The following is a 16,134-nucleotide window of genomic DNA, read 5'->3' as shown; positions in this document are numbered from 1 at the left end:
ACAGACAGACAGACAGACAGACAGACAGACAGACATATAGACATAGACATATAGACAGATAGATAGATAGACAGACAAACAGACAGATAGATAGACAGATAGATAGATAGACAGACAGTCAGATAGATAGATAGACAGACAGACAGACAGACAGACGGACATATAGACAGATAGATAGATAGACAGACAAACAGACAGATAGATAGATAGATAGATAGATAGATAGATAGATAGATAGATAGATAGAATCTGAAGAATATTGATCAAAATGTCTAGACATTAATTTTTATTATAATGAGCATCTCTCCACAGCGCCCCCTCCGGTGGACTGCTGGCGAGAGCCCCAGCACCATCTCTACATTGTTACAGTCCTCCCATTTCCTGCAACACAACACTTCCATGTATCTCGTGAAGGGTATGCTGTTTTATCGCTTTACACGGGATCGTACCTGCTGCCTGGGGATTGACAACGATGGAAATATAAAGGTAAGCTACTTTTATTCGCTTTTATTTAAGTAATAAGCATATTACCGGTAAGAGCATGCTATACTTTGTTAGACCGTGGAGGTAATGAAGGAACACGTTAGGTTTCTCTAACGATATGAAACCTGAAAGGGAGGGCGTAGAAATTTTTCATTTTATATGGTGTACCAACAGCCTACACAATGTTATTTGGTCATCTTGTCAGTTTTCTTGCCGTGGTGAGTGAACACAGGGCAGGGGTTATGTATGATCACGAGCAGTTCCTCACACACACATATCAAGCTGCGCTGTTCACTTGGCAACGCCAATCGCCGTGGACGCCTTAACAAAACCCCTGTTACCTTCTCCCGTATGAGGTTTACTAGTTTCCACCCACTGGCTAAAGCCGTCTAAGCGTACACAAACAGTAGTTGACGTGCTGTGAGTGTAGTCAGTGGCTCAGAAGAGGTTTTTATACAAGTCGAGAAGACACTGAGCGTTTTTACGCACAACACGCGCGTTTCTCTCACGGGTCTCTCTCTCTCCGCAGAGCGAATATGAGAGGGGTTCGCCGCAAACTGTCATTAGGTTGACAGAGATGGGCTGCTGATTTTGGGAATCCCGGAGAGCTGGAAGCGCCCAGGAACACCATGACCGTGTTCAACCAGGAGAATGTGGAGGATTATTACGAGATTGGAGACGAACTCGGGAGGTACGTGATGATTTCTGGGCGTTAGGTGACATTTATTTCATGCAGTTGGTTGATTTGGAGGAATTATATGCATATACATTTATGAAACAGATCTATTTCTAATGAACTTTATGAACACTGTTATAAATAAAGGTTCCAAAAGAGAGTTTTCGCAGCAATTTTGGGGACACTTCCAGAAGAACCTTTTTTTTCTTACTGTGAATAACATTTTAATAATCTGAATAACCTTTTCCACTATAAAGAATCTTTTGTGTAATAGGAAATTCTATGGATGTTAAAGGTTCTTCATGGAACCATATATTCCAAGAAAGAACCTTTTTTTGTTTTTTATAATGAACCATTGAATACACCATCTACTGTTGTTCAATCAGCATACACAAGAGAGCTTTAACGTGGTGCATAGGTCTTTCGGGATGGGCTATACTACTAAAAAAGTACCTAAAAGTACCATGGTAGTACCCTAGGTTTTTAGGGAATGATAATACCACGGTACTCTTTGAAGTTGCTTAAGCTACCATTGTCAGTACCATTTAGTACCATGGCATTTACTATATCTTAAGTGTCACAATTACTGTACCATGGCACCTCGGTGGGGTTGTTGCCAGGATGGTCTCAGCTCATTATTGGGCGTCCCAAACCCCCCCAGAGCCAGGAAATCACTGGTTGTCACTTTAGCAGATGTTCATACATTCCTAGTTATAATGATCTCCAATGGCATTTATTGATTAATGGGGCTCAGATGGCTGTGAAAGCCCAAATTCTCTTCTGGGAGCCTTAGAGGTTGATCAAGACAAATTGGGTTAGTCTGCTATTCTGCGAATAGCATTTTTACTTAATAATTTGGCTTTTGAGGACATCCAGTCAGCAATTGATTTCATTTTGCAGGGTATCGCGACTCAGTTCTTATTAAGGGACGGTCACACAACACTTTTCGTTCCATTCACTTCCGTTCCGTTCATGCTCACGTGAAGAAGTTTCACATTTCGCTGCTTTCCACTGTTTGAGAACACAAATTTTAAAGCTGCAGCGTTGCAGGGAAGTGTAGTAGATTGTATATTTTTACATTTTTAGATTGACTGTTATTCATTGTATGTTGAATTTATGTTTTTTTTTAAAAGACGCCACAGAGCGTGAAGTCACATCCGTTGCAGTGTCCAAAGAAATTTTACATCCTCAAAATGTAGTGTTTGTGTAATATTAGCTGTGTAATATTGTGTAACATGTCAGCATTGGTGGTCAAGAGATGGATGTTCTTTTGAACTGATTTTCATGAGAATGCAGTTTCTCGGATTCCCATTGACTGCTGTGTGTGTGGGCGATAAATCACCACGCACATAGGGATGAGTCTGCTCCTTGTGTGGGTTGTGGGAAATCAGGCTGTTGTTGTATTTAAGAGAAATATTGTATCTGTTAGTGCTCACGTAACAGCCTATAGGATGCAGATGCATTGCTCACGCTCGCTAAAATCGGTTGCATAATGTGTAAACATACTGAGGAGAATTTGAATCGAATGCTGAAGATGTTCTTGTCATTGGCTCCTGAGGGATGACAGCATCTGTTGGTCGTTCTTATTGCATAATTGACTCAATGACTGCAAAGTAGTTTCCTCCAGTTATTACTGAATTATTTTATAGTAGAGAAGTATAAGAAAGCAGTTTTGCTTTACTCTTAGGGATTGTGTGTCTAACATCGGAGGTTGGTTGTTTGCTGTTAGTTGATTTGGTGTTAAAATGCGCATATTCATGAGCATTGATTTCATGTTTAAGTCTGGACAGCTTTTAATTGACAGTTATGTGTTTTAACTATTTAAATATGCATGAACCATCCCTTTATTTATTGGTAATCTTTGAAATTTAAATGTTTGATTGAAAACACCTGCTTGAAATGTTTTGTAGTTCTGCTTGTGTTTTTATGCTGTCCTTGAATTTTTATTCATAAGCATGATGTGACATTTTACATATTCCAAATGATTTGAATAGTATTGAAGACAAAACATTTGAATATTATGGTTTCACCATGACAACTTCATGACTAGTGATTAGTTTTGGTTATGCCATAGAGCTACTAATCCCACTATTGGATGAAGGGATTGCAGCTTCTGCGTACAAAATAGTCTGAAATAAAACAAAAAGACCAACAATCATTGTATCCCACTGGCACAAGTTCATTCTGCATTCCCTCCTTCACTAACAAAACCTCCAAATCAGGACCAAGAACATCATTCACTGTTCCTAAATCAGCCATTAATTTCTTTACCCTCCTCACCATGTTCAGGGCTTAGCTTTGATGCCTCATCAAAATGGTTAAGCGTACCCCACCAGCATTGAGGCATTACTCTGTGCTTGCGTGTTACTCGGGCTGTAAGGTTAAACATACAGGCTCTCTTTGTGGGGCTTATGAGGCTTCGGCCCATGGAAGCTCTTAAGTGAGGAGGTTTCTTTATTCTGATGGGAACTGCTCCGGGTGGTCCTCCTCAGAGTAGGAGGAGCAGTGGTCTGTTGGCTAAATTTGAAGCGGGGGTCTCGGCTGGCACCGCTTTTCATGGACTAACACTATGAGCTGCCGCATCTCGAAGGTGGTGTGTGTAATTTTTGCACCAACATAGCGACAATGAATACAATTTTCCAAATTTCCCTCACATTAGGGTTATTTTCATTCACTCAAACATTTTTGTTAATTGAAACAAAGATGAAATAAATATAAATATTAGATGAAAAACTTCAAGGGATAGTTCACCCCAAAAAATTAATTCTGTCATAATTTACTCACCCCCAAGTTGTTCTGAACCTGTATAAATGTCTTTCTTCTGCTGAAAACAAGAAAATAATTTAATTATTAACAGTTGGGTGCTATTGACTTCAGTAGTATGAAAAAAAAAAAATACATGGAAGTCTTTCTTTATTATTCTTTATTGATTTATTTTTGTGTGTATAACATCCATTGTGTGTATAACTATACTTGCTTGGTGTTTTCCTTATTCTTAATTTGAATTAAGGTATGATTGTATGTTATATGTATGTATGATACTATATTATTTATACTAGGCTATATTACTATATGTATATACGTTATTGTTACTTTCTGTCAGACCTAAGATGAACAAAAAAAAATCTTTAAAAAAATTATATGGAAGTCAATGGGGTTCATCAACTGTTTGGTTACCCATATTTATTTAAACTAAAAGATAGGTAGAACTGAAGTAAGTTGAAGCACTAAAATTATTAACTGAAAATATGAAAATTAATAGAAACGTTAAACAAAAAGTAATAAAAATGTCAAAAGCACTTTAACAAAAATTAATTAAGATAAAAGTAAAACTGAAATGATAAAAGCAAATTCAAAATATGAATAAAAACTATAATAGTATATAAATAATATTAAAATAACACTGCCCCACATCTTTCATTGGATCCCATTCCTAGTCCAACCCCAAACGCTAAAGTTCCACTCATACTTAAAACAAGATTAAACATCACTGAACAACTTTTGAATAGGAGTCTGTCTGTCTATCCATTTCAGTATGGATCGTTTCTAGCCCAATCTTAGAAGTTAAACATCAGCTTTAGCGCTAATGCTAAGATGAATTCCCAACCAATAAGGAACTCCTCTCATTTTACAGTTCACTCAGTAATGATATCTGCGTTACTCTATTGCATTAAGTCTCTAAGACCGACTATAATGTTGGCTGCTCTCGGTCTGTCCTGCTACTAATTGGTTCCCCTTTGTGTCTGTTTGCTCTGGCTGTGTGTGTGAAAGGGGAGGAGCAGATTTTTTTGCTGGGTCTCACCATCACTTCAAGAGGCAGTGCTTCCGACTGTGTAGTTTTGAAGAGTGTGCTATACAGAGAACTTATTACCCGGACTGTGATTCTAATGAGATTCCTCTTAGAAGCTGAGATCACCAATGAGATTCCTCCAAAAAGCTGAGATCCCAAGCAGTTTTGATGAGGGTTTTTCACTTTAACGATGTCCCTACCCCCCCGTAATGACATGCAGAATATGCACGTTTTTTGTTGTTGACCTATATTTGCACCCCAGTAAAATGTGTCAGAGGGTGCTGGTGTTGAGGTTCGGAGTGTGGGAGATTAATTTTCTTTACCCACCATAGTGGATAATTCATGCCTGATGTTACCTACGCTTATTTATAACTTATTTTACCTAGATTTTGCCATCAAATTACTGACATGGCATTCAACCAAATAACTAAAACATTTGTGTGTATATATATATATAGACCAAACCAAAACATCTTATAGGTCCATTATATATTAATTTCCCTTCATGTGACTCTAGCCCTCTATCATGCTGAAGATATCTGCTGGTATGAGTGGCTATGCACACATGGCATCATTCAGAGTGCACTAGTGCGTAAACGTAGGTACTCGTCCGTCTGTGTGTGTTCAGTGGGTGAAGTTTGGGTGTCTCTTGTGAAGCCTAATGAGATTTGTGGGGGTGAGAGTGTGAGAATGTGAATGAGATCAAGAGCATTTGTGAGCGAGCGTGCCGGCAGGGTCATGGTACACTGTAAGACAATCCTGCTGTGAAGTATTAGTCTTGACCAGTGAAGCATGTGTAAGACAAGAGGGAAAATAGGAGTTTTTTTTCTCTGTCTGTCATTTTCTGTTTGGCATGGTGAATGCAGCTTTTGAGGATACAAAATATATTCCCCCCAGCATCCCAAACTAACCATCTTAAAAGGGTTTCCTGGATAGTACAAAGGTTAAACCGGCCACATCTGTCCACAGCATGTTAATCAGTGCCAATAAAGAGCCATTGTTAGTCATTGACAAAAACATGGCTTTTTGTAAGGTTTTTTTTTTTTTTTGCGGTTTTGGCTATTAGCGTGGTCTAACCCTGCATTCTGTGGGCATAAAGCATCTTTCTCAATTTATGGCCATTCAAATGTAGCCATGCATTCTGCCGAAATGCCTATATTAGAAATGTTTACATTTGCCCAAATTTCTAATTTTTGATTATGCATGCTTGCTTGCCCAATAAAAAAAAAAAAAAGTCTTACATTTGCCTAACATGCTTACATTTATAACAAAATATCAAAATGAGTATTCACTTGTTATTCTTAATCAGTTTAGACAAAAAAGTTATGAATTTTAATATCAGCCATTCATCAGTTATTGGCCAAAAGATTGAAATAATGATTGGATTATTAGTATCAGCTAGAAATGTGATATCCGTGCATCATTCACGTCTACATTATATTACAGTAGATGTTTTACCCGTGACCGATCATTTATGCATAATTTCACAGCACAGGACAGTCAGTAGTATAAGAGTTTGAGACATGCATTTTTGCATGAATGCCCATCAGTGTTGTGTCAGCCATAATTTTCCTGTGGCTTCATAGTGAATTGTCCCATAGCATTTACAGCTCAGGGGATTGGCTCTAAAACATTATCCTGAACTGAACGCCCATGAGCAAAGATGTCAGAATTCAAATTTGGTTCCTGTGCCACTGAGGTTAATGATAACGCTGACAGATAGCTTTGTCCAGGTATTATAGAGATCCTTCATTGTGTCAGGTTCTTGTTTCCTGTGATTAACAGAAAACCTTGAGAATGAAATGAGCTTGGGTGCAGGTGGATTGAATGCAGCGGGTGGCCTGCGTTGGCAAGTGTTTATACAATTAAATATGTGTGTACAGTGTACATAGTAACCTGGTTACTTTTTGTGCCACTCCTTTGACAGCTGACTTTACTGAACTGTTAGATTATAATATTCTGCTAAATAGCATTTGAATTGTAGGCCTATGTCTTTAATACTTTGAGATATGAATGCTTTTCAACACACAATATTCTAATTGAACAGTTCTTATTTCACAATGAGCACGACATAGTGTTACTTACATTTTGAAACCATTCATCGTGCCTTTCTTATATTCTAAACACCTGCTAGTCATATTGTGGGTATAATTGTGGGTTTAAATACTGCTTTATCACAGCTGGTTACAAGAGTTAATACATCACGGAGTCCAGGATGTGTTGCTACAGTGGATCATAGTCGATTCATCAACTTTATTTGCACAGCCAACACTTCTTCAGTCAGTGCTTGGTTTTATACTGCAGTCAACGTAATGATTGTGCGCATCAGCCATGATGAGGCTATTTAATGTCAAGTGTAAGCATATGAATATGAATAATGGGAATCCCCCTCCTGAATCATGATTCTTAATAGCAAATTACTGCGACTGATAGGCAGCATCTTGGACATTTAAAGGTGGCTCGAGCAAGAGCTGCGAAACAGCTTTTTCTCAGGCACATTTGTTAATATTCAGCAATAAATTTGTGTGAACATGTTATGAATTCTTCTCACAAATCTCGGAGCACCAGCACCGTTAATGCTGTTGCTAAGCTACTGGTGAAGTGATGTCGTGGAAGGAATTCAGACTCCCTGTGCTGGATATCAAGTGCTTTTCTTTATATCTTGTAAGCCATTGTCATTGCCTTGTTGAGCATTTTACTCGCCTTTTAGTGCCATTTTTATGCTTTGTTTTTACTTTAGACAAAGTATTTGACCCTATTTAAAATGATACATTGTCACAATTGTTTAATATTGCTGCTTGAAGCGAGTCCAGAATAGTTAATGCTGGCTGATCACATTCCTAAAAGCTTTCTTGTTATCTCTATAATTGTTCTTTTACGGAGGAGGTTGAGTTACTGTATCCTCTGTTAAGACGTCAATACTAAAGCCGCAGAATGTGTTTTTAAGACTCATGTTTTGACAGTAAGCAGTACTCGTCGAAACCAGGTGGATGTCAGTTTCTGTCTACATAGGGCATTTGGAAGATAAGGCCCGCAGCAGACTTCAGGTCTCCTCCCCTGGGTTGCTATGGGAACCACCCATTTATCCTGTTCTTTCCAGGCGTAGCTATCATTTAGGCTCGGTCATCTGTGGGGCTTCCTCCATTAGCAACGCTTCCTTAAATGAGTTCTGATTGACTGAATGTGAGACAGTCCTTCATGCTCATGGGAGAAGTCCAATTAATCGGACAATGCTGATATTCTGATTGGTTGCACCGGTTTGATTGAATTACAAATGCAAGCTTGTGTTTTAGCTGGATTTTGAGGACTCAAGAGTACCGTAGTAATGGCTACTTCAGACCATTTCATACACATTTGCCACCGGTGCCTCTTCACACAATGTGTTCTTTGTGACTTCAAATCCACTTGAAGGACAAAATTACATTCCACTGACATGTCAAATGCCTTGCTGGTCAAATCAAAGAAAAATGATGTTTTCACAGATATCGCCGTAGCTAGTGTTATTTTTCAAATAAAAAAAAACGAATGACCCAGACTTTTAAAGTAGCCAATCAGAAAATACCCTCTGCCTTTTAGATTGCCATTCAAAAGTTTGGGGTTTTTAAGAATTTTTTTAATGTTTTTTGAAAGATGTCCATTATGTTCACCAATGTTGCATTTATTTGATGAAAATACAGTAAAAATACAGTAAGAATTGTAATATTGTGAAATATTATTACAATTTAAAATAACTTGTTTCATATTTACAATGTAATTTATTCCTGTGATGGCAAAGCTGAATTTCCAGCATCATTACTCCAGTCTTCAGTGTCACATGATTCTTCAGAAATCATTCTAATATGCTGATTTGCTGCTCAAGAAACATTTAGTTTATTATTATTTTCAATTTGTTGAAAACAATTGCAGACCTGCCAACCTGTATACATTTTGCGTAGCAGGTACCCATTTTGACTTCAAAGTACGCGCAGTATACTCAAATCAAGCAACAGCAAAAGAAGAAGTGTTCGACCAATCATAGCGCTGGGTTCATTCCTCAAATAACAAGCGGAGGTGATTGACAAATGTGGAAGGCCTATCATTAAAAAGAGACAGCAAATCGACAGCAACACAAAATCCCGCACGATCCCCCTTCCACTCCTGCCGTCTGACTGACTGATTTCTTAAGCGAGGACAGTACAGTTGTCACAGTACTTCTAACTCCTTAAAGGTCCCGTTCTTCGTGATCCCATGTTTCAAACTTTAGTTAGTGTGTAATTAGCCTGGTAATACCAAACTCTGCTACTTCACTTTGCTTCGTAGACAGAGTCTGGAAGGGCATAATTGAAAAGCGTTTTCTTTCTTGCGGGGGGGCGCTTGTCTGAAGTTTAAAATCATTGGTTCCCGTAAGCCAATCACATAACGTTTGGTTATGGCGTGTGTTATGCGCATGCTCAGCCGCATCTAACTTCCACTGTAAACACATGTATGATGCGAAAACAAAACCATCGAGCGAAATACCGGAGTGAACATGGCTGTGAACGACTTTTGCAGATTATGTGAAGTAAATCTACGCATCCACGGTACAATCAGCGTCTACGTCACGTCTCTCAGCCCGCCCTCTGTTCGTTGATTGGCCGGCTGTTTTGAGGCCGGAGGAAAACGGGGAAAGCGGTCGCTATCTCAGACTGAGTACAGAAGCGAACTGAAATTGAGCGGAAGTACGAAGTCTGACATAGTCAGGCTAGTGTGTAATGTTGTTGTTAGAGTATAAATAATATCTGTAAAATTATAAAGCTCTAAGTTCAATGCCAAGCGAGATATTTTATTTAACAGAAGTCGCCTACATCGAACGGCCGGTTTGGACTACATCCCTCTACTTCCTTCTTTAATGACGTCACTAGAACAGTTTTTTGACTAACCTCCGCCCACAGGAATACACAAAAAAATGGGGCGTGGTCTTGTTGCTCTCCCACGGAGAAGAGGAAGAGTTGCGTTTGTAGAGTGTGTTTGTCGCCATGTCGTCGAGACGCTGTTATTTTCATCCCGGAGTCCAAGTCTACTCGATCCTCTTCATCAATGTTCTCCGGGTCTGATTCCGGCTCAAATTGATAGGGTAATATTAAAGACATGTTTACAATAACACTGAGCGCATGCATCTCCACGTTATGGTAAGAGGCGTGACCTTTCCGGGCAACGTGCGCTAAGCTGCTGTCGAATCACAACACAGGAACCGCTGGCACAATCAGAACTCGTGACGTATTTCTGAAGGAGGGACTTCATAGAACAAGGAAGTCATCAGCCCGTTCTTAGGACAGTGAAAACAGCGGTATACAGATAAGTAAATTGTGTGAAAAATACTGTGTTTTTTTTACACGCGAAACATGAACACATGTTATATTGCACACTGTAAACACAATCAAAGCTTCAAAAACACACAAAAAACGGGACCTTTAAGGTATACGGGTTGGGGTGGATGTTTTACCATGTACTGTACTGTGGTGTTGTTTTTGTTTTTTGGAAGAATGAAGAAATTAAAGACAGACACACAGTAAATATGAGTATTGTTCTCCTAGCTTTGTTTAGATTAGGGTTTACTCTAAAATACTGCCTTAACAGGATATCACTTTCCAGTCGTAGTCTTTAACACCTCAGCACAACATAATGTGCAGGTTAGCACAGATTTTAAACCTGAAATCATGTATTACTGACAAGCTCAAGTCTAGAGAAACAAGCATTTATTTATTCATTCTCAGTGTTGAGAAACTTTTGGAGTTTTGGAAAATAGGTCATGCTTTGTTGACTAGTAAAACAATTTTTTGAGGAGTGACAGCAATTGTTAGCAAAGTTGAGCAGAGTTCAATTTTATGCAAATGAGACAATGCAGAGACAACCAATTGAAGGGAGTTCCCATTAGGAAATGTTTGCCTTTCAGTTGCGTTAACCAGTGAGGTTAAGAGTGCAGCTGTAATCGATAATAAATAATAAGATATTATTCATAAACAGCGAAACAAAAAAAAGAGAAGGTGCATAGAGTTTTTGCATGCATTGCCCTTTTCTTTCTCCTTGTGACCAAATCTGTCACTTTCAATTCCTTAGAAGAGTATTGTTTCATTAAACAACAGATCAGTCAAGCTTACACCATGTCTACACCAGTTGTAGCATGCTTAAGGGATGGTTAACCCCCAAAATGAAAATTTACTCATCCTCAAGTTGTTCTAAACCTGTATGAGTTTTTCTTCTGCTGAACACAAAAGATAAAAGATATTTTGAAGAATGTCGGTAACCAGACAGTTTATGGACCCCATTGGCTTCCATGGTATTTTTTTCCTACTATGGAAGTCAATGGGTGCCATCAACTATTTGGTTGCCGACATTCTTCAAAATATCTTCTTTTGTGTTCAGCAGGAGAAAGAAACTCATACAGGTTTAGAACAACTTGTGGATGAGTAAATTATGAAAGAATTTTCATTTTTGGGTGAACTATCCCTTTAAGTTGACAGACACTTATATTTTTGATGTGCTGCAGAGCTGATCCAGCCACTTTATTTGAATCAAAATAAAAAAAATTAATGTATGGATTTTTTTATGTACTTCAAAGTGGGTGTATAGACACAGTTGAAGCAAATCTACTGTAAAGTAAAATTATTTAGCTATTTAACAGCAGTTTTTTCATAAATATATAAAATTAAAATCAATTTTACACCAAAGGATTTTAGCTGAAAATAAACTAGGATTTTATTTTCAATACAATTTCCCCTGTTGCTGAAGCTGAGCTGATTGGTTTGTGTTCATGAATATTCTGAGATGATACAACTGTGTTTCCAGTGTAGACATTGAACACCAATGTAGTGTTTTTTTTATTGAAGAACTAGTCAAAATAGTCAAATAGTTCAAATTATTGGTTAAAAAACATGATGTTATGTGAGCTTGTGGCTTTTGTGTACATTTTAGAGTGGATGTTTAGCAGTAGAAGTTTCATGCAGAGTGTGACCTGGCAAGCACACATCAGTCTAAGTGTTACCTGTCTCTGAGAAAGGATTGCTTATCAGCTCCTGCTGATTGTTCACACACACAAACCCAGACAATCTTCCTCTAAAGCCCTAATATCCTCAGCTCAAACCTCAGAGTGTGTCAGCTCTACTCCAACCACAGCTCTGTTTCCTTGGTTACTCCTGTGTGGCACTATGGCACTGAGAGTTATTGCATAACGTGTGCATTTTGGGCGCTAAAGATTAGTGGGCTCTTTTCTCTCTGAACTGTCCACCCACATTCGTTTTTCACTAATGAACCAGTATATGACTCACGTATACATATCATTTAAAATGATGTACCTCTAAACGGCTAATTCTTTGTGTTAAGATAAAGATATGTGCCCACTGTTGCCATTAGGCATATATGAGTAGCCAAAGCTTTGATAGCTGATACTTCTGGTCAGATGTTTTCACTTTGTGCTGAGAAATATTGGGAAAGTGGGCTGATTTTCTTTTTTTCTGTATTGTGTCTGTGTTGTAGTCTAAAAACTCTTCAAATCCCAGTTCACATTTAATTGCGTGGGATGACACTATCAAGGCTTATTTAATTACACTTGGACCGGATCAGCGGGCTAGAAAAGTCAGTTCAGACTCTGCCAGATTCCTTCCAACAGACTATTCTCTGACCCAAACAGAACTCAGTTCACCAGTGGAAAGAGGATCGCTGTATTTCTACAGAAAATACTGACTATACTGAGCACATTCAGCATTGCATTACAAAGCCACCATTTGCTTTTCAGTTAGATTTTATATTTGTTACTGTAAGGAATTTGAAATATGGTATTGCAAAGCCTGAAGCTTTTAAAAAGTTTATATATATATATATATATATATATATACACTGCTCAAAAAAATAAAGGGAACACTTAAACAACACAATGTAACTCCAAGTCAATCGCACTTCTGTGAAATCAAACTGTCCACTTAGGAAGCAACACTGATTGACAATCAATTTCACATGCTGTTGTGCAAATGGAATAGACAATAGGTGGAAGTTATAGGCAATTAGCAAGACACCCCCAATAAAGGAGTGGTTCTGCAGGTGGTGACCACAGACCACTTCTCAGTTCTTATGCTTTCTGGCTGATGTTTTGGTCACTTTTGAATGCTGGCGGTCCTTTCACTCTAGTGGTAGCATGAGACGGAGTCTACAACCCACACAAGTGGCTCAGGTAGTGCAGCTCATCCAGAATGGCACATCAATGCGAGCTGTGGCAAGAAGGTTTGCTGTGTCTGTCAGTGTAGTGTCCAGAGCATGGAGGCGCTACCAGGAGACAGGCCAGTACATCAGGAGACCTGGAGGAGGCCGTAGGAGGGCAACCATCCAGCAGCAGGACCGCTACTTCCGCCTTTGTGCAAGGAGGAGCAGAAGGAGCACTGCCAGAGACCTGCAAAATGACCTCCAGCAGGCCACAAATGTGCATGTGTCTGCTCAAACGGTGCTCTTCACAGATGAAAGCAGGTTCACACTGAGCACATGTGACAGACGTGACAGAGTCTGGAGACGCCGTGGAGAACGTTCTGCTGCCTGCAACATCTGTGAAGAGCACAGGGCGCCAGTGGCGAATTTGCCAATCTTGGTGTTCTATGGCAAATGCCAAGTGTCCTGCACGGTGTTGGGCTGTAAGCACAACCCCCACCTGTGGACGTCGGGCCCTCATACCACCCTCATGGAGTCTGTTTCTGACCGTTTATTGGGGGTGTCTTGCTAATTGCCTATAATTTCCACCTATTGTCTATTCCATTTGCACAACAGCATGTGAAATTGATTGTCAATCAGTGTTGCTTCCTAAGTGGACAGTTTGATTTCACAGAAGTGTGATTGACTTGGAGTTACATTGTGTTGTTTAAGTGTTCCCTTTATTTTTTTGAGCAGTGTATATATTATTTTATCATCAGTTCAGATTCATTATGTTTGTATAGCTGATTATGCTAAAGTTCAATTTTTGTCAAAATTTTTTGTCAGATTTTGTCTTTGGTAATTTTCAATCCAAATGTGTTTCTTAACTCAAAAGTTGAGATTGAAACATTGAGTGAGCAACGATAAAAGCGATTTGTTAAATGTAACTTATCGACAGCAAAAGTGCTTTTGGTTCCTGGAAAACTGGCAGATTGCCTGTGATCTTCACGCTGTGTTAAAACCACTTTATTGATCTGACAGCATGTGCAGTGGTATACCCAACCAGTTTGTATGTGTGTAGTCAGCATTTCTAAAATGGTTCATTTTGCACTTCTATGATGATAATGCTGATTAATCTGTTAAGACCAAAGGTACTGAGAGTTGCAATGGCACTGTTGGTTTTTTTTTTTTTTTTTTTTTTTTTAAACCAGATAACCCAGATTGGTAGGTAATTTCTTTAGGAATCACTACGTGGCTTATGACTAAGACACACTGTAAGCTTATTTGAATGTGAACAGCACATTCACACATACTGTAAGATGTTCCATGTTCACTAGTGATCTGATCTGATTGGTGGTAATCAGCAATGCTGTCTTTTGAGCTGGGAAAGCTCATACATTTGAAAATATCAACCTTCATACTGAACAGATAAAAAAAACATCTTCCTCTTTCACTTTAAAACTAAACGAAAAAATTTGCATATCCTCTTTCTTGAAGTATTTTGAACCCTTGCACAATTGGAACCAGTACAGCTGACAGATATTTGAGCAGATAATCATTTGTAAGGACAGAACAAACTTGATTTGTTGACGTTCAGGGTTGAAAATGCAGACTCGCAGCTCAAGAAAAAAAAAACTGTCCAGATGTATATGGACAAATTGATCAAAAGTTAGAGTTGAGACATTAATAATGTTACAAAAGGTGTTTATTTTATTTTATTTTATTTTTTCTATTCATTATACACTCCTGAAAAATAAATCAATCAAAGTTTCCACAAAATATTAAGCAGCAAGGCTAGCTGTCACACTTGCAGGAACATGAAGGTAAACACCACCATACTCAGCATTGACGTGAACTGGCAACAGAATAAACAAAACGGGGGATTTTTAAACACAGAAATGAGGAACTAAATCACGAACATCTGTACATGATGAACAACAAATAAGTTGCCATAGAAACAAACGAGAACTAATACAGAAATGACAGAAACTGAACGAAACTAAACCTAACCATGACAGAAACATTGATAATAATAGTAAATGTTTCTTGAGCAGCAAAATAGCATATTACAATGATTTCTGCAGGACCATGTGACTGAAGACTGGAGTGATGATGCTGAAAATTGAGCTTTGCCATCATAGGAATACATTTTTTTTATTCTTTTTTTTAATATATTAAAATGAAATAGTTATTGATCAAATAAGTGTAGTCTTTGTGAGCATAAGAGACCTCTTTTATTTACTGACTCCATATTTTTGATAATTATATAAGTGTGTATTATATGATATACACACTTGCAAAAACAAGTAGCTGTACTATGACTAGAATAAACAGAAACTTGCACTCTGGTCAAAATTCAGACTGCAGTCCTCTAGGATAAGTTTTTACTTTTGACCTTTTATAAAAATTACTGACGAGCCATTTTTAAAGTACGAATGCACTGAAATTTTGGCTGCTTTTGTCCGAAACAGCTATTTTCGGTTTTGGGCCCAAATGGTTTTGGAGGGACCAAAATCAGTGATCCGATGGCATGTTTTGACTGTGTTCAGCGTCTATTTCATGCAAACAACATGGATAAGCTATAACAGTTAAACATGTCAGCTGTGTGGACACTAGCTCTGGATTGACAATATAAATTTCTCGATTTTAATCAGTAATGAATGATATGGTATCATAAATCTTTTAATCTGTGCTACACTAAACTTCACTAAACATTTGTAGCGCGCCTGCTGTCCAGTAATCGCAAAAAGCTTTGTTACTTTTAAAATGAAGCAAAGTCTCAACATAAAATTTTTGTCAATTTTATTATGAAATTCAAACAATAAATGTCGTCGTCTCTTTACTACATCACAAAATAAACATGGGTGAACAACAGAAGGTATGTTGAAAGATTGAAAGATTTATTATTTATTTCCGGTTTCGGTTTTCAGGCAAGTGCATCCTGAATTTTTGGTTTCGGCCCAGAATTTTCATTTCGGTGCGTCCCTAATTTAAAGAGCCCCTTATTATTATGTTGTTAGCTTAGCAGCATGCTAATGGCAAACTCTATTGGAAT

At 38.2% G+C, this 16,134-nt stretch overlaps 1 protein-coding gene across 1 annotated transcript in view; it reads left to right on the top strand.

Moving 5' to 3' along the window:
* The first annotated feature begins 322 nt into the window (after nt 1–322).
* Nucleotides 323–16,134, top strand: part of dapk1 (death-associated protein kinase 1) — a 68,502-nt gene continuing 52,690 nt past the window's right edge. The window contains exons 1-2 of the mRNA XM_084413254.1: nt 323–486; nt 1,013–1,174. Coding sequence (XP_084269380.1) covers nt 1,113–1,174 — 62 coding nt within the window. The 5' untranslated portion in view covers nt 323–486; nt 1,013–1,112. The remainder of the gene's footprint in view (nt 487–1,012; nt 1,175–16,134) is intronic.

Source organism: Rutilus rutilus (genome assembly GCF_951802725.1).
Source record: "Rutilus rutilus genome assembly, chromosome: 7".
NCBI lineage: Eukaryota > Metazoa > Chordata > Actinopteri > Cypriniformes > Leuciscidae > Rutilus > Rutilus rutilus.
The sequence above is the reverse complement of the archived record's forward strand: the minus strand, read 5'-3'. Positions and strand labels throughout refer to the sequence as shown.